General features: G+C 37.4%; 1 protein-coding gene across 2 annotated transcripts in view; it reads left to right on the forward strand.

Annotated features, from left to right (window-relative positions):
- The first annotated feature begins 319 nt into the window (after positions 1-319).
- znf704 (zinc finger protein 704) overlaps positions 320-23,874 on the forward strand; it is a 59,907-nt gene continuing 36,352 nt past the window's right edge. The window contains exons 1-2 of one of the 2 annotated variants that reach the window (XM_056250052.1): positions 320-1,025; positions 6,645-6,874. In XM_056250052.1, the coding sequence (XP_056106027.1) occupies positions 780-1,025; positions 6,645-6,874 (476 nt within the window). In that variant the 5' untranslated portion in view covers positions 320-779. The remainder of the gene's footprint in view (positions 1,026-6,644; positions 6,875-23,874) is intronic. The other variant, XM_056250051.1, reaches the window with a different exon arrangement.

Below are 23,874 nucleotides of genomic sequence, written 5' to 3' on the forward strand. Positions count from 1 at the left end.
GACTCTCATCTCTCCATCCTTGCGCCGTTGCTTGTATTTGGAGGGAAACTGCAGAAGAAAGCGAGCGCGAGCGAGTGGAGGCGTGTGTGCCGTGAGCCAATGAGAACGCACACTGGCTGCGCGAGCGCACATGTTTACAGGCGACATTCCGCCGGTACAGCCAGTGGCTCTTGAAAACCCGGATGGCATTTATGGAATGGAGTCTTTCTCACATGATACCGGATTTACGCTAATCTGGGGGGTAAAAACCGGCTGTTACAACAGCACAGTCGACACCGGAGACGTTTATTAATATTATAATATTAATTAGATTTCTGTTCGGCCGCTCTTCGGTGATTTATGACATAATGCTCGTGGTGTGTATTGTGAAAAATACATCGTGTGTGTCGAGTCAAAACGGGTGCTCCGCTCCATGTTTTACCACAACCCGCCAGCTTTAAGGGAACGGCAAGCAAAACAAACAGGTCGACAGAAGAAAGATATCGGTTGCCGGTCGGTTGTTCGGTCGGTCGGACAGAGAGGTTATTTAGCGAAGTCCATTTGCATATTGTAACGGTTCATTGGTTCGGTGTCCTGAACATGCGCGCTCACGCCGGCTGAAAGATGTGGATGCGGTTCATATCTGTGGTGATGATGTTGTCGTATTATTCGCATGTACGGCCCATGATGACGGTCGGTCCGATTATGTTTTGTCAACGTGACATTTCTTTTTTTTAAAGCGGCATTGCTGTGCAACGATCGAAGTACTTATATTTGTGCATTTCATTGATATATCAACTATGCATACGCGGCGGCTGGTGAAGCGCTCGGTCATTGGGAGCCGCGTGTACGCGCCGGGTTTAACGGGAGACGCGGCTCCGCTCACGGGAGTGATCCAGGCTGTCAAACAAGACAACAGAGATGCTTCAACCGGCCATCGGCGTAACGTGTACACGGTGCTCATGCAAGACGGGAGCTTGAAAGAGTACTCGGAGGAAGAGATTGCACAGATGACTGCGAAAGCACCGCTGAAGTCGAGCTTGAAGGTGTGTGTGTGTGTGTGTGTGTGTGTGTGTGTGTGTGTGGTCAGCTGGGCTTGTTGTTGTTGTTGTTGTGCTGTTGTCGCACACAGTATTGTTTACAGTGCATTGAGAGATTGTTTGTTTGATGATCCAAATAATGTGTGAGTGGATATTGCAGTAATCATGCTGAGGACGAAGCTACAGATTGGTCCCTCAAATTAAACATTTAGGGGCCAATTACTTTTTAGCTTACCAAATTCTAGAATTGCAGAAGCGCCGGTGTCCATGCTCACAATCCATTACATGAAACTTTTTTAATATGGACAATTTTGGCCTCATTGTAATGGGAATAGTTGCCAATGACTAAGTAGGCTTCATATTGAAGTAACGTTAGCGTATGAATTGAATATGCCATTTGAGTTCGTATAGTTTACTTTTTAACCTTCACTATGAATGAAACTATGCAAATGTTAGTTATAAAAACATGGCTAAAACGATGCTGTTGTGAGTCAGACTGTATTTGCGCAATATAAATATTTTGTGAGAATATTAAGCACGAATCCATCTTACAAGTGGATCTCATTCGACAATTAACTTTTCATGACAATGAACAATTTCATTAATCTATTACAATAATTAACTCGACTGTGCAAGCATATATTTCGATTTAGGCTACATGTTGTCATATGAACAATCAGCTGAAGTCTAACGTACCTAACGTTAAAGCCCGAGTAGCCGTGATCGGTTTATTTTCAATCGAACATAAACGAAAAAATGACTCGCAAGTTCAGCGAGGGAGTCATTTGTGAACTCAATGGCGGCTCCGGATGGTTTTAATCGAGAGAGCTCAACGCTGTTTTGGGAATACAACGCAACAGATAGATGCAAAATAACGGTGCTGGAAACACTGCATATGTATGCCCAATCACGAGATTAAATCTGACGAAACTCCCTGTGGTAAACAAACACAAAGTTTTGCCGACTGACTTCTAAATGATTGTCGTAAAATAGTGTTGTTTTGTTGCATTTGTGGTCGTTTTACTCGCAGTCTGTAGCCCTGTAGGGCCCGTGTAAGCCGCTGATGATCTGACTTCAGTGGGTGGATAACAGTGGCGAACAAACACAACTCTGCAACATTCATTCATTCACGCGCCAGCAAAAGCATCTGTGCGCGCGCGTAGATCTCTCCGCTGAAACCGGCTCTTAGTGTGTGTGTGTGTGTGTGTGTGTTTTTTAGTGTTTTCGACATTAATTGCTTTTACAGTGATCGCGTTTTTGTAAATATGTCATTTGATATTTAGTTAATGCTTTAGATCATGTTAATTTTATTCACCGAACTCTGTGTGATTGCACACCAGGCTGAGTCGCTTGCACGTGATTGCAAAATACAAAGGTTTTTTTTTATAATGACCTAATTGCAGTCATCAAGTTAAACAGCCTGAGGTGCCATATCAAAACAAAGAGGGTCAAAATGACAAGAATGGCACCAGTTCTTCTATTTCATTCTCTTATAATCAGAGCTGTAAGACTGTAAGGTTAATAACATCGGGGAAATAATTGAAGTAAATTAAAATAAATGCAATAACTGCAATGTGCATGCAATATTTGCAATCAAATTTTATTTTGGATGCTGCTGGATGTAATGGTTTGCATGTGTTTGTTTGTGGCACCTTAATGTTTGTGTAACGTAGCCTACATCTACACTCCCAAACAGACATTCATTTAATTTGCAATCAGAGAAAATAAAGTGGCACTTTTCAAATGTAACACAAGCAACTATTATATACAAGACACGGTGACATTTTCTCTGGTGACGCATGATGGGGGAAAAGGTTAAGATGTAAGCGATGCAAGCAGGGAGGGATGTGAAACTAGGGTGGGGGCTAATGGTCCCAGAGCAGCTGCTCCGTAACGGTGCAAAACGGAGCTCTACAGAGGTCATGCTCATAGAATCTGGGGCTTTGGCAAGGCGCCTGGATTCCCAAACGAGAGCCATTCGGCTTGGGGCTTGGGGGAATGCCACTTGTTGACTGGTATAGTAAGACAAAAGGAGGGGCTTCACGTTAAGTGTGTTACAGTGTGGTATTTCCAGACAAAGGCGGAACTGGATTGTTTTTGTTCCCTTGTTGTTTCCACTGCTTAATATCAAAATGTAATTAACCCACACAGGCTGTCTACCAGTCTTAACTCTTTATGCACCAAGGCTTTGTTGCTGGTTTACACTTCACTCACATTAAAAGGGTTGAGGTTTTGTCATGATGGAACCTTGTTACAGGGGCAGAAAGCAGTAGATGTTTGTTATGGGTTTATAAAGAGTGGCATAGTTCCTTTTGGCAGTAGATATTTCAAACCTTGAGTGCAGCATCTCGCACGTGAACGTGCATAGTGCGTGTGTTTATTTTCCTCATGAATATTCAAATATAAATAAATAAATAATTTGTAGATAATTAATTTCGAGTGCTCATCTGTGTGCATCCTGCTCTCAGATCTAATTAATTCTCTTATTAGATCAGCCGAGATCTGTTTAAATTGATTAAAATCCTCTAACTCTTTAGCAAAAACAAGAACTTATTTGAATAGTTTGACTGGCATATGAATTGTGACCCATATTTGATCATTTTGGAGGCTGTGCTCCACATGATGTGAGAAAGCTGTGGCCATTAAAATGCACAAAGCAAGGGTGTGTGGTTTGAGAGAGAAAGACAGAACTTAATAGTGTGTGAAATTTAAATTTGAACTTGTCAACTGTGCATTTTTGATTTGACGCTTGAAAGTCTTGCACAACATGATGCCGCTTTAACAAATCTGTTCATCTCGTGAAAATACGCCAAAGCCTGGCATTCATCTTCTACATGGAATAGCATTATGTTGTGTGTGTTTACTCCATCAGGGATGTGTTGTGGTATCGACCCTTCATTTTTTGTTTTTTTGTGTTTTGTAACTGAATTTTTTATAAATCATGTAACAAAATTCTATTTTTTATAGTCTCCCATTGATGTCTATAGGCGAATTTTTTTTTTTTTTTTGGTGTGTGTGTGTGTCTGTGTGTGTGTGAGCAGAGCGTTTCACATTGTGGATGTGCAATAAGGTTGCCAGCTCACTTCAATGTATTTGTGTTAGAGTTGTTCCGATTCCGATACATCGGAAATGCCGCCGATACCAATAAAAATTCTGGCATCGTATCGGCGATCCGATACCCTTTTCTTAAACAATAGTGGTGACATGTATCATATGCCATACTGCAATTTCGAGGGGTGGCACAAGATTAGCAGCTTCAACACTTAATAAAGCATTTGAAGACGCGTAACACGAGCAAGGGCAGAGAAGGATGAGCCGCGCCAGAATCAACAATCTCTGGAAGCTTCATTCAAACGAAGAGAAAAGTTTTCAAAAGACAGCCAACGGGCGATAAATATAACCCACAAAATTATCGAGCTTATTGTTCTGGATGACCAGCCGCTGTCAAAACTGAAATGCCGTGTATTTAACAAAATTGTTTCTGGACTTTAAGTTATAAAGAGGTTATTTTCTTATATTATTCATATATCATTTTTTAGATTCCTAGATTTATTTGTTGCACTTTTTTATACAGTTATATTGTAAATCTAAAATACCTTTTTCAGTTTAACATATTAGATGTGTGGCTGCATTTTAAGTTCTTTTTCACTTAAGAAGAATAAATGATATATTGCTGGGAAATGTATGTCAGATAATAAAAATACTCTAGTTCACTGTATGTATTTATTAAGGGATGTGTCTGAAGCACACCATAAAATAATTCTATCAATTCATACAGGGCTAGTATCCAGGAGTCCAGGTATCGGGAAGGGAAAAAGGGTATCGGAACATCTCTAATTTGTGTTCTGTGTTTTGGCTGGTTTAATTTTTTATATTTGACAAATATTTTTTTTTAATAAAAAAAGTATCACATTCATCCTATTTAAAAAATATATTTTAAAATTTGTTCATTTAAAAAAAAAAAATGCCTTAAATCCCCCCAACACTGCACAAATGTAAAAACATTAATACAGTGAGTGACATTTTGTTTAAAAAAATTTACATTATTTTGTTACAAAATCACATTGTATTGTCTGGGGTCTCGGTAGACCCTGAACATCCTGAGAGGGACTTTTTTTTTCAGCTAATGTACAACCAGATATCATTCAAATTTATTTTATTGTTTGTAGAGCTAGCAAGTGTCACAACATCAAGTCTCATGCCATTTAGATGAAGGGAGTCTTTTTTTTATATTTCAGCAAACATCATTTGGGGTCAATAAGACCTCGAATAGCGCATAAGGGCTAGAATTATGGCTAATAGAGATAAGCTGATAATTATTTTCATGCTATAGCTGATAATAGAATTGCAATATCTACCATTTATCAATAATCTAATTTGTCTAAAATAAAAGAAAACACAAAAATACATTTTTAAATGAATTTAAAAATGAATTTACACATCACAGCATTACAGCATTTAATTTGAACTAGTGTATTTAACATTGCTATTCAATTATTAGCATTTTTAAAGATTAAGTGAGCATTAGATAACAGCACAATGTAAAACTAATATTCACAATTACCTAGCTAATTTTATATTCAATACTATCCAGTAAATAAATAATAAAATCTTGTTGTGCATCCCAAGTTTTTCTCCCAAAGCTATTAAATGAAGATTTGGAATATTGTAACATATAGTTCATGTTTGTGAACATTTTATGGTGTATCTGTATTCTTTTTTGAAGCTTAAAAGCTCCAGTCCTAATTCACTGTTTTTGAATAGAGCAGCCAGCACATTCTTCAAAGTTTCTCCCTTTGTGTTCTACGAAACAAACCCATTTAGCTTTGGAACGACATGAGCGTGAATAAATGATGATAAATGAATAAATGAAAACAAACTGTTATTAATTCAATAGAGTTTATTAAGATAACCACACTTCACTAGTGATGAAATGGGTATTGAGGCAGGTAATCCATTTTATTTTTAACTCCATTGTAGTATGTAAACTCCCAGATGCTCAAAGCTCAGCACGATAGGCGTTTACCCTCTCTTCAGTCAAACTAATCATGTTCCGGTAAGATACTGATCTGTATTGCACGCCGCTCACTGTTAGATCATGCTCTCCGCTGGTGCATGCGGTGATGTGCGTTGTCTTGGCCCCTGTTTGTCCTCTCTGTAGCTTGAGGTTTAGTGTACCACAGCTTTAGTCACAATAAATAGAAAAGTCTACGGCAGGTGTGCAGATGAGACGTGCAAGAGGAAAAGCTGCTCGTCTTTGCATTAGTGTGGTCACGGATGGTGGCTTGTTGTGCTAAGGGGGAAATGGCAGAGTGAGGGAGGTTTATTTTTCTTTTTTTCAGCAGCGCAAAGATCTTCTAAAACAAACAAGCCTGCAGATCAGTGAATATGATTTCTTGATCCAAAACATTGGTGAGGTGTTTGTATGGACCGATGTATAAATTACAAGCAGTTTAAATACAGCCTAATGCACTGTGATTGCAAGCAAACAAGCCTCAGTTGGGGTCAAACAGTTGGGGTCTATAGCTTTAACGGCCCCCGTAGGTGTAAATAGAGCTTCATTGACTGGAGGCACATGGAGAGACTGTTAAGACTGAAAAAACTTGAATATGTTTCCCTCTGCAGAGCACCTGTAACGGTGGCCAGCGGGACTGGCCCACGCAGGGCCAGAATGGAGGTGTGCCGAGAGGAGAGGCGCCCTCCCTCAGCCCGGAGAGCATAGAGGAGCCACGGGTGCTGGAGCACAAGCGAACGGGCCGGGCGCTGGAGCCGGAGAAGGATAACACCCGCTCCATTTCTCTGCTGGAACAGAAACGCAAGGTGGTCTCTTCCAGCATCGACGTACCACAAGCCAGGTAAGGCTACAGGATGAGCACCCCCTACAGGCACTGATGAGAGCTGAAGGAATTATGAATGGCATTGTTTAGTAAATTGTTTGCTTTCGCGCACTGAATAACAAGAGCTGGGGCCTCTTTTTTAAACGTGGGGTACGGGGCTGGAAACGTGCGTACGCCACTTCCCAAGCAAAGGTTGCGATCTATTAAAAACAAATTTGACGGGAGAATGTGCGCACCTGTAAGTAAACTCTGAGCCATGAGTAAACTTCTTCATTATTGAGAAGTTACAAAAATGTTATATTCTAATAAATAGAAATATTTGTAGTGGATTGCCTGTGGCATGCTGTGTTTTAATGTTTCAGCGAGGATTGCTTAGCGCATGATAATAGCAGAACTCATGGTCTGAGAAAATATTTTTGTGCAAATAATGATCAATAATGCACAATAAGGCCTATCTGTTTCCATAAAAAATATATAAAGCAATTAAAACTACCATTTGGCCATTGGAAAAGATTGAGAAAAACTTTCTCTGAAATGTATTTGATTTATTTATTCAAAAACAAGGCAAGGATAGGCTACTAAATGATTTTTAGCAATGTAATGTGACGGGAAATCTTCAACTCATATTTTCCTAATGTTTTGTACCGTTAAACATGGTATCACGTGGATGAATATGCATATGCAAATGATTTGCACTGATATGCATAGTAAAACTGGTTTGGGGAGGAGACGGGTGAAGATGCATGTACACAATCTTCCGCTGACTGGGTTTTATAAAGGGAATGTTGCGCAGGTTCTGGTGTACCCATGGTTTTGCAAGTCTGAATATTTTTTGGCGGACGCCATTTTTGGCTTTCGGACACTTTTAGTAAGTAAGTAATTTAATAAATGAGACCCCTGGACTGAAGTGCTGGTGAGATGTTGGCTTCAGGTTATTTATGTTATTTAAGTGGCGTCAGTCTCCATAGAAACTAACATCAGAATCCCAAAGGACAAAGTTCTATAAATGGTTTGATCTTATCTTTTATAATTATAGATATTTTCTTTCAGTAAAAGTGATGTTTACACCATATATTTAATTTCATTTTGAGAAGTTATTGATTCCAAGAACTTGAAGTATTTCCCTCTTATATTATATAGCATGGTAACACCATGGTATTCTTTGCAGTACTGGAAAATACTCTAGTAAATGCACTACCTTTCAGTAAGATTTGAAAGTTTTTTTTTTAAAGAAGTGTCTTTAACCAATGGTGCATTTATTTGTTCAAAAATACAGTGCAAACCGGAATATTACAATAGTACAAAAGTTTAATATTTTAATATATTTTCAAATGTAATGTATTCCTGTGATGGAATCCAAAGCTGAATTGTCAGGATCATTACTCCAGTCTTCAGTGTCACATGATCCTTCAGAAATCATTCTAATATTCTTATTTGCTGCTCAATAAACATTTCTGATTATCAGCAGAGGCGGACAGAGTACACAGCTTTATTACTTGAGTAAAAGTACAGATACCCCTTGCTAAATTTTACTCAAATACAAGTAAAAGTACTACAGTCAGATGTCTACTTAAGTAAAAGTACTGAAGTACAAGAGTACATTTTCTAAATATTGCATTACTACTGCCACAGTGCTTACATTTATGTACAGAAATGTCTTACATAGAGTTATGAAAAATGTTAATAGTAATACCTTGGAGAATGCAAAAGGAATTGAAAGTAAAATCAAGTCATTTTCATCCTTTTACCATGTTGCTTTATTTAACATTTAAGAAAATTTCAGAAAATTCTGAAAATTGAAATAGTCTGGGGAGGTGGGGCCACGGGTTGGCACATTCACGGGATGGACCTGCTGCGTCTTCATCCATTGTTTCGTCCATGGTTTCGTCTCTTATCTAAATCTGACCATGGAGTTGACTTTGGTGGAAAGCTGAAGGTGATTGCTGATAGGCTGTCGCAATCAGTGGCGCCTGGACAATCCAATCACGTTTGAGAAGGAAACAACAAATTGAGGGTTTCCGAGATTTTTCTTTGTTCCATTTTTTTTTTTTTTTTTAGAAGAAGTAACGGGTACTCACGGTTATGGATAGAAATGTAGTGGAGTAAAGAGTACAATATTTGCCTCTCAAATGTACTTGAGTAAAGTCATGAGTACTCCCCAAAAATGATACTCGAGTAAAGTACAGATCCCTCAAAAATGTACTCAAGTACTGTACTCAAGTAAATGTACTCCGTTACTGTCCGGCTCTGATTATCAGCGTTTTTCTTTTGTGTGGAAACGGTGATACATTTTTTTCTCAAGATTTTGTCATGAATAGAAAGTTATAAAGTACAACATTTATTTTAAACATAACTGTTGTAACATTATAAATGTCTTTACTTTCACTTTTGCTCAATTTAATGTGACCTTGCTCAATAAAAGTATTAATTTCTCAAACAAAATGAAAATGACTGACTCCACTGATTGCTATTACTGTTGGATGGTACCTTCACAGTATATGTCTTTGTCCTTTAAAGGAGTCATATCGAAAGAGCCTTTTTGGAGCTTGATTAAATAAATGCTTTATTTATAATGAGGAGGACATTTCAAGCTGAAACTTGCAGGATGTTTTAATGGTACAAAAACCTCTTATATGTCAAAAGATCAAGGCAAATTAGTTTTATCATGTCATGACCCCTTTAATTTTATGATTTACTGTTATATATACACTAAATAAAGTGAAGCGTGTATGATAGTTATATTTATTTAGCACTCTAAGTGAAGTGCAGACCACCGGTATATTGATACAAGCTTGTTTGTGGTTTGTGAATCTTGTGGTCTGAATGCTTTACATTTGTACTTTCTTTTCTGACACCTCTAGCATGCAGCAAGTTGTAGAACTACAAAAACACAGTTAACGGCTCTTTCCTTTTATTTGTCACATGCAATTTGTAACATAACTGACACGCACTGTTTTTAGTGTGACTTTTTAAATATCAAAAATCAATTGACTTACAGCTTTGTGTGAAGCACAACATAAAACATCTGCCGTCTGATAGCTCTATTACTACACTCAGACCTGATATTGACTTATTTGTTGACGAACTATTGATCTTCTAGATCAATTTACATTCTATTCATCCATTCAGAAAAAAAAGGTCTCATTGAGCACTGAATTTATTTTATGGCAGACAAAAATGTTTGTTATTTCTATCTGCGTTAATTGGCTTTATCCACAGCTGCACTACTTCCTGAACTTCAGCCAGCTCTTTTGTTTCCTGTCTGCCATTATTGGACAAACTGATTAATCTAGGTGTGCCTGGTCTCGGTAACAATAATCAGGCACACCTGGATTAATCAGTTTGTCCAATAATGGCAGACAGGAAACAAAGGAGCTGGCTGAAGTTCAGGAAGTAGTGCAGCTGTGCATAAAGCCCATTGGCCTTGCATGTTTGATTCGCTATAGGTTGACTACTGATATCTCCGGGTGTTATATTGATTGCCTGAGTGGTGCTCAATTTATGAAGCTCATTATTTTTAATGCTTATAGAAAACTGCGATTACTCCTCCATGTACAACATGGTGATGTAGTTTGTTTTGCTACGTCTCCATCCTGACAGATATTCAGTTGTGCTGTGGTCATATACAAATAGTTTTTTGAACAGATTATGTATAAAACATGAGATATTTACTATAATATATTAGAAGTTAAAAATGGCTATAATTTCAATAACAGTATCCATAATAATGACATTTTCCCAGTTATCTGTAATAGCTGGGTTTCAGTCACGTGATTATGATGACGCGCGAAATTCAGATGGAGGGCAGGGAGTGAAGAGCGCAATGGACGAGATGGAGGAAAGTCCGTACTGTACTACTTTACACGCTATTACAAGAGAAAGATATAAACAAAAAATCAAACATATGTTGGACGTGATCCTTGCGTTATGAAGAGGAGCGATTTTTCAACTGAATTGAAAGATTTTCCTGACATCGAGGCGGTAGATATCAGCAACTACATTGTCTTACAGACATACTTTGACTTTACAAAGTTCGGAAACGTTACACGTTACACAAACATAGCCACTTAAGTTGTATTAACTCACCTTTGACGAAGTGATCACTGCACACACGGGCATTTTCCCATCCGGCTCCTCCCGACCGCAGACGTAAGTTTGCAAGCCGTTTTCACGGAGTTTTTCAGTCAATTTCTTTAATTTCCCCCCCTTATGAACAACAACTTTTGGTACACGATAAAAACTCCTCGTGGTTTGATCGATTTAAGTAACCATAAACGATGCAAAACATAGGCATTTTGAGTTTGTTATAGTGCTTTCTAAATACAGCAAATCACTTCCTGCCCTCCATTTGCATTTCGCGCCATGGCAACGCAGTGGCGTGACGTCATATGAAAACAAGCTATTATTATATCGGCGTTGAATATAGATTACTGTTAAAAAGCTTTGGGTCATAAGCTCCCCCCCCCCCCCCCCCCCCCCCCCTTTAAAAAAAAGAAAAGAAATTAACACTTTTATTACATTTCTATTTCAAACAAATGCTGTTCTTTTGAACTTTCTATGCGTCAAAGAATCCTGAAAAAATCGCGGTTTTCACAAAAAATATTAGGCAAGGCAGCACAACTGTTTTGAACATATATGATAATATGATAATAATAAGAAGAAATGTTTCTTGAGTAGCAAATCAGCATGTTAGAATGATTTCTGAAGGACCATGTAACACTATATGTAACACAATATTAATGTTTTAACCTGTATTTATTTTTATCAAATAAATGCAGCCTTGGTGAGCAGAGACTTCTTTTAAAAATATTAAAGAATCTTATTGAAACTTCTGAATGACAGTGTATCATGTACTGAACAATTCATCATCACCATATCCTGGCTAAAATCGAACCAATTTTTAGATTTGCGTGCTTGAATTGACTCAGTCTCAGTGCGTGTAACCATGTTTGCTCATATATTTTCTTTTCTGTGTTTCTTTTGGACAACACAAACCTCAAAGCATGTGTATGTTAAGCTCTGAGGTCTATTAGTCACGACTTTGGACAAGAAGCAGCCACACGTTTAAATATCTCAAAATAATTGCCTTTTTGTTGGCAGGGCTGGTCAGTTTAGACAAACAGAAAAAGTTCTGGATAGATTTTTCATTTTGTTTCATTTCTTAGCTCCAAGATAGTTGATCGATCCCTTAAGCCAAAGTAACATGAGGATTAGCTTCACTATGTTATTGTGTAACATGTCAAAATCAATATATAGAGCCTTGCAACAAATGATTTTATTGCGCACTTGAGAAGATCATTAGATCCCATGGCCGAAGAGTGTATTGTATGAAATCATGTGAGCACCAAGCACTTAAGTTGATGAACACAGAAAGGGGCCCTTTGACAAAAGAAAAGATCAGATATTGGTTCACCAGCTTCCTTAAAATTCGGTAGGCCTAATGGTTATTGGCGTGATTACTCTGAAATTGTGACTCATTGCTTTGAAACAGTCATTGGTTCTACCTAAATGGGAACTGGTGACATGGGAAGGGAATGGAGCGTTTAAGACTAAATCGTTGTGAGGAAGGTGATCCGAGCACATACATGTTATTGGAGACCAGGCTACACGCTCTTGAAGTTGTGATTGCAAAAAGCAGTGACCTAGATGCAGTAACTCAGTTTAATATCACAAGGCTGGAGCTTAAGTAGCCACTTGGTTTCTTTTCAATCAGCGTTCAATGGAGTGTGTGGTGGAGTTTGTTTGGTGACCTGCAGGTCTAGGGGGGGTGAATGGAGCCACACGTTTCCCACCTCACGTCAGGTGTTTTATGTTTGTTATTGAATACCGAATAGCTTAGTTCATCATATTTGTTTACATAATTACAACACAAGCATTCTGTCTTGTATTAGTTGACCGAACATGATTATTGTCCTCCCTAACCCCCGCCCTGGCTGCTTTGCTAAAAGAGAGGTTTGTTAAAAGATGGAATGCTAGAATGTGGAAACTATTTTTGGTTCATATTTTCTCTAGTGTACAACAAGAATCTACAGCAGCTTTTTTTTTTTTTTTCTATAGCAGGAAATAACCTATTTGTACAAGAGCAGTCAGACTGTAAAGTTGCAGGCCTGACAAATAGCCTTCACTAGACTAATTGCAAGCAGGAAATGAATGATGATTTTGTGTGTGTTCGTTCAGAATTGTGTAAAATCAACATTAGCCACTTTAAAAGAATAGTTAGACTAAAAAAAGTTTTTTAGTCTAAAATTTGGGCATTATTTACTCGCCCTTAAAATTATGAACCAAAACCATATGACTTTTTAACTTCTATGAAGAAGAAAATTAATTTTTAAAGAATGTCCTGCCCACTTGTTCTGGAAAGTGTCTCCCCCCAAGAGATCTGAGAACCCGAATGGCATCATTTGCAGCATTTTCATAGTTTGTATGACTTTTGTAGTCCATTTAAGAGCTTCAGCGAGCTTCAGTCGTCTCTGCACAATAAACAGAGTTTAGAGTGTTATAACATATACATACATCTTTAAACCATTAAAAGAAGAGATTTGTGATCCTGAATCATTATTTATGGGTCCTGAATTATAGCTCATTCACCTGTGGGAGACCGAGACTGTAGCAGAGGCAGTGGTCAGAAAACCACATGGGAGGATTCTCCAAATGAACTCATTGCTCTGAGAGTTCAGTCCCATGAGTCCATCAAAATAAGCCTTTGCATTACAGTGGTAAACCTACGGAAATTAATGCAACCAAATTACTAGGTTTCCTACAAACTCTCCTACAGCCATATTGCTTGAAATATGGGTGTGACCTTTGTTGATGCTTTTTTCTTTTAACAACAAGCTTTTTCCTTCCTCTTGATCCAGTGTCCGTATATGTGCTGGGTGAATAAACTGGGAATGGGACTGCTCTGGTCAAACAGTATGCTTTCTCAGTAGAGCAGCTTTAGTGGCTGCCAAAGAAAACAAGTTCCTTCAGTAAGCGGGTGGTGGTTGGGCTGCAACTTTAGAGAGCATGTGATTGCCATCTGAAAAGCGCCTCTCTTCTGCGATGCTGGATTCTTTCCAGCACTCTCACAGCAAACAACACAGTGCCTGGTGTTGATCCTGGGTGTCTTATCAGACTGGACACTGCATATTTTTTCCTTTTTTTCAGACTTCCCTTAACCTCACGAGGATTGAAGTAGTTTTTAAATAGTTCCTATATCTGATTGGCTCGACATGCAGCGAGATGACTACACAATCCATATGCACCTGGTTAAACTTAATAGCTGGTGGTCAGTGACTAACACACTTTTTAAGCTAAAAAAAAAAAAAATAGTGCAAAAGTGGTTCAACTATTTCCCCCTTAGTGATATGCTTAGGGGTGTAACGATACCCTCATGTCACGATTCGATACATATCACGATACTGAACTCATGATACGATATTATTGCGACACTCCAAGACATATGATAAAAGGTTAACAAAAAATTTACTGTTGATTAAAATGCTAACTTTGATATTACATTGTGTGTGTAAATGAATAGGCTTGAACTCTGTGCTTTTAACCCAAGGACAATGGTGACACCAGAATAAAAATTTTCATGATTCTGAAGCTGAAAATACAGAACTATTTTAGAATATTCTTGCACTTTTTCACTGACTAGATATATTTCAAATAATGTTGGACACTTTTTACTGGTCAGGTAACATTTGGTATTATCAGGACCCACAAATATTCCCCCATTGCATTATTATACATTATAATCAACATTATATATAGTAATGTAGTAATGTTTAATGTAGTACTGACACTAAAACTCTGAAAACTTGAATTATTTTCTCACACAGTAAATTTTTTTGGGGGGGAACTATCCACGATACATATTGTTGCATTTTTGTATTGCGATATATTGTGGCACGATATATTGTTACACCCCTATGCTTAAGCCAGGGGTAGGCAAGTTCGGTCCTAGAGAGCCGCTGTCCTGCAGAATTTAGTTCCAACCCTAATCAAACACACCTGAACAAGCTAATCAATGTCTTCAGGATTACTAAGGCTATAGGCAGGAGAGGTTTTTTTCAGTGTTGGAGCCAAACTCTGCAGGACAGCGGCTCTCTAGGACCGAACTTGCCTACCCCTGGCTTAAGCCATTAAAAATACATTATTGTTGTGTTTTCTGTTTAAAAATGAAAGAGGTGGCAATTTAATGGTAAAATGGTTTTGGTTGAATGTAGATAACTATAAAATCAGTCATCTGGAAATTGTGTTCAAAAGGGCCATCCGTGAATAGTTTCTCTTTCATTGCTAAGCAATAATAGCCTTTTCCATTAGAAGCTTTAAATCACCGGACGCTTGCATGTCGCGGCCACCTGTGATGGTTTGGAATGAGATGTGCTGGTATTTTTATGCAAATTAGTGGTTTAATTAAAAATCCCTGAATATCAGTGAGGGGGAGTGGCCTAGAATGGATTATGTCTTTCTCAGCAATAATACGTTAAGTTGTCCCCACTAGCTGATTGAAGTTACCAACATGAACGGCTCAGATGTTTGCCGTAGCTCGATGCCAAACATACCAGATCAGAAATGGCTTCCCAGTAACATCCAACCTCCCTAAAGATGCCTGTCTGAAGAGAGTCGTTTGTTTAATAGATCAAAGTATGATTCCATCAGCCTTTCTAGTTACGATACTGTGTGTGCAAGTGTAATACGCTGCATTCAGTTATGAACAATGCCTGATGTGTTGAGAGCTTTAAATGGACAGGTCTATTTACATTTATTTATGTTGTAAATAATGAAGTATCGCCTTGTTTTATGCGTTAAACACTTTTATATACTGCAGTCACGGGAGTAGAAACAAATGTTCCAGCTGTGTAATTCTGACAGTCATGTTACTGTAAATCACAATGTAAAGCGGTGGAGGGACTACTTTAAATGTAATTGCAGCATAGCTTTTCATTGCATGCCGCCAATTTGAAGGTGCATGTGTTAAGAGTGCATGTGGCATTCTCAGCAGTGTGATCAAGAAAAAATATTACATCAATACTGGGATCCTATGCAGTGCTTTGTTTAAAATAATTGTTGGAGGCTTGTTGGGTTGTCTCATTATTTTAAGAGGCTGCAACTTGGATCCGTGTGAAAGGATGAATTGATTGCATGTGTGAATTGATATGTTATGTGCTGTAGCAATAATCAAAAGGACTAATATCACGGTTTTCAGTTGTTTTGAAAGTAAAATGGACTGTAATTTAGTGTTCTCTGTCAGAGTTTCACAAACAACGATTCATAATGATACTTTGTGAGATTTCATGTTGAAGAAGATTTGATCATGTTTTACAATAAGGTCCCATTAGTTAGTGTAAGTTGCATTACATTTACATTTAGTCATTTAGCAGACTCTTTTATCCAAAGCGACTTACAAATTAGGACTAAATTAAAGCGAGTAATCTTGAAGAGGCAAAAACAACGCAAGAAGTGGTCAAAATACAAAATGCAGGCATTTCTCAAAGTAGCATAAGCCAGACAAGGGAGGATTAAGGGAAAAGGAAAGAGTTTTTTTTTTAATGAGGTTAAGTGCTCACGGAAGAGATGAGTTTTCAGTTGTCTTTTGAATGTTGTCAGGGATTGTTGTCAGAGACCACGAGCCGTCGCTCATTGACTGATCGTATAGGCTTCTGGTAGGGACGTAGACAGGAGCGAGTGAAAGAGGGAGCTGAGCCTGTGATAGATCTGTAAGCAAGCGTCAGTGCCTTGAACTTGATGCGAGCAGCGAGTGGTAGTCAGTGCAGAGAGATGAACAGAGGAGTGACGTGGGCTCTTTTGGGCTCGTTGAAGACAAGATGAGCTGCAGCGTTCTGGATCATTAAGATTGAGCAATACAGTGATTATTAATCTTTGTTAACATTAGTTAATAAAATACACGTGTTCATGTTAGCTTAGGTTTATTAAATAATATTAATACAACTTTTGATTTTAATAATGAATTAGTAAATTTGTTGAAATTAACATTAACTATTAATTAAATTATTAATGAATTAATAAATGCAATTAATAAATGCTTTAGAAGTATTTTTCATAGTTATTTCATGTTAACTAATGTAGTAAATTAATATGAATGAATGTGGAACTTTAATTTAAATAAAAAAAACATTTGAAAACCTTTGAAATAAAATATATTTATAACTATATTATATTAATTATATATGACATATTTTTTAAATTGGTTAACACATTTTTTGACTGATAACATTAGTCAAATTTTTTATAAATTTGCCTAAAAAGTATATATTTATATACAATAATTTATCATTTTTATTATGTAATTCTTATTGTGAAATATTTAAACTAAACTAACAATAAACCCCAATAATGTATAAGTAATTAAATATAAAATCTTAAGTAAATGTATTGAGAAAATATTTATAATATGAAGATGTATAATTCATTTTATTCATCACATTTCATTCCAAGTAAAAAATTTAAGCCATGTGAGTTCACCTGACAAAAATGGTTGGTTAGATTCAAGTCTGTATATACATTTCTCTGTTGCTCTTTTCGTAAAGGTAATTGTAGCCTAGTTTATATGTGTCTCCTCTTGTGGCTACTGAGAGGAACTAATTCAGTTTGAGTTGTAGTTTGGGGCAAAGTTTGTCTGGCAGGGGGGCTTGAGTTACTCAAGTGTGTCCTATTAAAATAAACCTGCGTAACATTTCCTGCATTTATAATTATACCTTTCAGTTTTGATAGTGTAGTTAGTAACATAAATTATCGATCTCTGTCGAGCTAAAAGGCTTTATTAATTAAAATGGAGATGAACTAATTAAGCTCTCAGCATGGGGGTGTCGCTCACCAATTGTGGCTGAGAAATGAAAATGAAGGGAGACTCTAGGCTAGAGATGTGACGGTAGGAAAGAGTAGCCTAATGAGCAGGCGAACAGAAGAACAGAGATTATTTTTTTCCCCACTATTAAAATACATAAGTTTCTCCTATCCCAGTTCAATGTGTGGACTTGTGTTGACTTCCTGGAAGAGCAGGAACATTGTGGCTCTGTGGTGTTTTCAAAACATGGCTCTGTTTAAAAGGTTTAACACATTTCACTGTGTGGCTCAATGGCATGAATTTGAGGCAGCCGGGACTTCCTGTTTGTCTAAACCAGTGTTTCTCAACCTCTCCTGCAGGGACCCCCTGACAGGCCATGTTTCTGTTTTAACCCTGAAATGGCACACCTGATTCAAGTCATTAAAGGCTTAATGAGTAGTTGACTAATTGATTAATTGAACTATTCCTACTCTAATTACTCATTAAGCCTTTAATTACTTGAATCAGGTGTGCCATTTCAGAGTTAAAACAAAAACATGGCCTGTCAGGGGGTCCCTGCAGGAGAGGTTGAGAAACACTGGTCTAAACAATGTGTGACAGGGCCACAACAGATCTTGGTGATCACCTTTAAATCTAAACATTTAGGCTAATAGGTTCATTAAAATTAAATTGACAAGATTTACTGTTATTGTTAATTAAAACTAAAACTATTAAAAATCATTATTGTTAATTGAACTGAAGCAGAAATAAAATAAAATATGACATAAAAATATAAATATTAGATAAAAACGTAAATCACAGTTAGAAATGTTGTACGGCAAGTAACTGAAATAAATTGAAGTACTGTAAAACTCTATAAACTCTATATATATATATATATATATATATATATATATATATATATATAAAAGGACAAAAGCACATCAAATTTAATTAAACTTAATCTAAAATTGATATTAAATATTAATTTGAAAATGAATATGATATATATATATATATATATATATATATATATATATTGATTATATTGGGCTCTAAGATTTGATTTTAAGACTATCCAGTTATATATGGTGATTATTGGACTACTCCTGCAGTCTTAAACACACACACACACACACACACACACACACACACACACACACACACACACACACACACACACACACACACACACACACACACACACACACACACACACACACACACACACACTATAAGGGAAAGGAATGAATTGCTATTCCTCTGAGGGAGGAAGAAAAAAAACTGTTTATGATTAATGTGATTATAAAGGTTTTTTGTTAAATCTATATCCCTCTCCCACAGGTTTAGGGCTTATAAAGCCAAGATTACTAAGCTTAAGCCAAAACAACACTGTATAGATTAGATGTTATGATTTTGATTTACTCCTGCATGCTGTAATACAGCTTCCTAATTCTTGCACAACACATTTTTTATATGGAAGGTCTTTACTGACCACAGAGATTTTAGTAGACTAACCACTTTAAAGGACTACTCAAGTTGAGGTTAGCTCATACTATTCTTGGTCTCTTGCTGATCTTTCAGCAGTGCGGTACACTATGTTCCAGATGTTTAAAGAATGTCTTCTGAAACACCATATGCATTACATGTTGCAGAGCCTTTGCACTGAGGTTTCGTTATATTGCCCAAGGGATGGAGTATCATTGTGATCGCGAGCTCTCAGCTCCATCATTCAGACACGTAGCCTCATATTATGCCTGTTGCACAGAGGCACGGCAACTTTCCCTTTGCTCTGTGAAACTAATATTACCTTTTTTTTTTTTTAGTTAGTTAGTTTGGTTATCTGCATATGAATTTAGAGACGCAGCTTCTCAGAGAACGTGATTACAATAACTAACTGTTGACTGTCAGAGGGCTAAAACTCTCTCCACGAAGCTCTCATCCCCTCCACCGCTACTGCAGTCATCAAAGCAGCACTTTTAAACAAATTATTCAGCTTCAACAATACATTTCAAGACAATTACTGTCAGACTCTTCCTGTTATATGCATAATTCGAGGTTCTCAAATTTTGAGGACTTTGATACTGCAGTTTTCACATTTAGATTTTTATCCACTGGTACTCTGAATCTGATTGTTTTTAAATATGAATGCCAGCCATTGATACCATTACCTGTGACATTTAATCAGTGTTGGGTAAGTTACTCTAAAATGTAATTAATTGCTAGCTACTAATTACATATTCAACAGTGTAATTAGACTACTGTACTAATTACTCTCTCTAAAAAGTATTGCATTACTTATACTAATTACTTTCTAAATCCCATCTCAACCTTGATCACTTGACCAATATAAGGATAGACATGCTCTTAATTCTTTCAAATATTAATATGAAATTGCTTCAATTATTCTTGAACTGACCAAAGTATTTAAAGGAATAGGTCACCAAAAGTTTGTAATTATTTGATAATACAATTGATCAAATTTACCCTTGAGCCATCCTAGGTATATGAGTTTATATGAGTTGCATTAATTAATATCCTGACACTTCCCAGCTTTGTAATGGCTTTGAATAGTGTCCGAGTTTTTGAAGCGCATCCATCCATCATAAAAGTAATCCATACGACTCAGTGGGTTAATAAATGCTTTCTGAAGCGAGGCGATGGGTCCATATTATCCATATTGATAATATGGATAAGCCACTGGCTTCCGGCAATGGCCGTACGAGAGAATCGAGTTCTGCAAAAGAGTGACCTTTGACCCGACGTATGAATCCACCGACATTTGTCTTGAAAACTTCTCGTTTTAGACTTCTAATTCATGACCGGAGTTTTTCCCCTCTATCCTCTGCGATCACCAATTCTCACCTAAAGTTTACGCTACTCCTTCGTCCTACATCATACGTCAGGTCAGAGGTCACCTGTAGCTTTCAATTATCTAAGGCCCCATCCACACTACTGCGTTTTAGGTCTTCGTTTTTGCCGTTTTAGTCTGGGTGGGAGGTGCAAACGTAGCAAAAGGTCTCCGTTTCTAATCTAAAACGTAGTAGTGTGGATGGGGCCTAAGTGAATTAATCCACTTCAAGTTGTCATGTAATTATTCAAGTAAACAATCAGTAAAATGGAACAAAGAAATAAATGAGTGTTTTTCTCTTTTTCTTGGCAAATTGTAGTCTAAATAATGACATAATAGACAAGAGCAGGTTTATTAAGCTGTTTTTTTATTTGTATTTTTTATTATTTATAATTTTTATACTTTAATTTTTTTAATTTTAGCATTGACTTGGTGGAAAAGTACTTTTGACGTTATTAAAACAGTGCTTAGCAAACAATACTTCAATACGAGTGAAATGATTTGATCCCGAGCTCTTCTGAAGAGCTGCTATTGCTGATCTTCGCATCTTGTGCTCTGAGAAGCATGTGGAGAACGGCTCAGATCCTTTTTTCTCTGAGTTCCTTTTTTTCTCTTTGTGGCTGTGACAACAGGTAAAGTCTCCCCTCAACGCCTCCTTCAAGAAACATGTGGGTCGTGTTGTGTTTTTCTTCCCAGTCTCCTCTGAAAGCCTGTGTGCTGGAGTAAACAATAAGGCGGTCCCGTGAGCATCTGTGGGAGCGACTGCGCTCCTCTTACGGGCGCTGAACTTTGCTCTGTTTGGAAGAACGGCGATCGGTCCTGCCAAACCCGAGAGGCTGCTCCTCCTCTCTGCGCTCGGGGGCTTGTGTGCGTTTTGAAGTCTCTTGTGTAACTCGAGGAACTGTGAAAGCGAGGGGCTAGAGCTTTGGCACTACCTCACAGCACGTAGTGACAGGAAACACTGCACAAATGACTCGGCCAACTCCCCCCCCTCCTTTTTCATTCTTTGTCTCAGTCGTTCTTTACACATACACTGTTGCTTGCTGCTTCACAGCTGTCTGCCTATTAGGGATCTGCAAAACAACATATTAAAAATCAACTTGTCGTGGAGTTACAGTGGGGAGAACAAGTATTTGATACACTGCCGATTTTGCAGGTTTTCCCCATTACAAAGCATGTAGAAGTCTGTAATTTTATCATCGGTAAATAAAATGCAAATGAATTACTTAAAACAATGTGATTTTCTGGATTTTTGTTTTAGATTCCGTCACTCACAGTTGAAGAGTACCTATGATAAATTACAGACTTCTACATGCTTTGTAAGTGGGAAACCTGCAAAATCGGCAGTGTATCAAATACTTGTTCTCCCCACTGTATATATCATATACACTCACCTAAAGGATTATTAGGAACACCTGTTCAATTTCTCATTAATGCAATTATCTAATCAACCAATCACATGACAGTTGCTTCAATGCATTTAGGGGTGTGGTCCTGGTCAAGACAATCTCCTGAACTCCAAACTGAATGTCATGGGAAAGAAAGGTGATTTAAGCAATTTTGAGCGTGGCATGGTTGTTGGTGCCAGACGGGCCGGTCTGAGTATTTCACAATCTGCTCAGTTACTGGGATTTTCACGCACAACCATTTCTAGGGTTTACAAAGAATGGTGTGAAAAGGGAAAAACATCCAGTATGCGGCAGTCCTGTGGGCGAAAATGCCTTGTTGATGCTAGAGGTCAGAGGAGAATGGGCCGACTGATTCAAGCTGATAGAGGAGCAACTTTGACTGAAATAACCACTCGTTACAACCGAGGTATGCAGCAAAGCATTTGTGAAGCCACAACACGCACAACCTTGAGGCGGATGGGCTACAACAGCAGAAGACCCCACCGGGTACCACTCATCTCCACTACAAATAGGAAAAAGAGGCTACAATTGGCAAGAGCTCACCAAAATTGGACAGTTGAAGACTGGAAAAATGTTGCCAGGTCCGATGAGTCTCGATTTCTGTTGAGACATTCAGATGGTAGAGTCAGAATTTGGCGTAAACAGAATGAGAACATGGATCCATCATGCCTTGTTACCACTGTGCAGGCTGGTGGTGGTGGTGTAATGGTGTGGGGGATGTTTTCTTGGCACACTTTAGGCCCCTTAGTGCCAATTGGGCATCGTTTAAATGCCACGGCCTACCTGAGCATTGTTTCTGACCATGTCCATCCCTTTATGGCCACCATGTACCCATCCTCTGATGGCTACTTCCAGCAGGATAATGCACCATGTCACAAAGCTCGAATCATTACAAATTGGTTTCTTGAACATGACAATGAGTTCACTGTACTAAAATGGCCCCCACAGTCACCAGATCTCAACCCAATAGAGCATCTTTGGGATGTGGTGGAACGGGAGCTTCGTGCCCTGGATGTGCATTCCACAAATCTCCATCAACTGCAAGATGCTATCCTATCAATATGGGCCAACATTTCTAAAGAATACTTTTAGCACCTTGTTGAATCAATGCCACGTAGAATTAAGGCAGTTCTGAAGGCGAAAGGGGGTCAAACTTAGTATGGTGTTCCTAATAATCCTTTAGGTGAGTGTATGTATAATAACAGTTGCTTTTTGGTTATCAGCTAAAAAATACATACTCAAATATATATAATGTCTGTGCAATGCCTTTCTAAAATTTTCTTAAAAGTTTTTTTTATTTTGAAATAATTATTAAATAAAAAGAATGAAAACAGTGGGAGTAGCGATGAAACATTACATTTTTTGTGTTATTTATTTATTTTTGTGTTAGTAGTTTTTTTGGTTAAATATATAATAATATATACTGTATAATGCCTTTCTAAAAAGACATTTTTAAATACAAATTTATTTTATTTCTAATTAATAAAATAATAATAATAAAATAAAATAAAAACTGTCAGTGTGTTAGTAGTCATGAAACATATATATATTTTTTATTATGTAGTTTTTTGGTTATCAGCACAATATGCAATCTACAATATTATATACTGTACAGTACAATAAAATAAATAAAAATTGCGTTATTAGTGAAGAAACAGCATTATTTCATATTTTCATGGAGATGTCATTATTGTTAGTTTTGTAACAAAAGTTTTTTTGAAAAAAAAGCACTATTTTACATTTGAGTGGGAAGTTTTTATTCTTATAATTGTTCTATCATTTTATTCTATCATCTGATTAATTGGTTATTGGACAATTTCAACATTTTAGATATTGGTATTGGCAAAATCTACTATTGGTCGATCTAGCCTGAATGTTAACCCAGTAATCATTCAGAAAACCCAATCTCTAGTTAGCTGAACTATTTCTTTAAAGTGGCTACAAAAAATGTCATGGAAAAAGAAACTAGATAAACTAGTTGACCCTC

Source organism: Rhinichthys klamathensis, unplaced genomic scaffold (assembly GCF_029890125.1).
Source record: "Rhinichthys klamathensis goyatoka isolate OS25496 unplaced genomic scaffold, OSU_Roscu_1.1 h1tg000067l_1, whole genome shotgun sequence".
Lineage (NCBI taxonomy): Eukaryota > Metazoa > Chordata > Actinopteri > Cypriniformes > Leuciscidae > Rhinichthys > Rhinichthys klamathensis.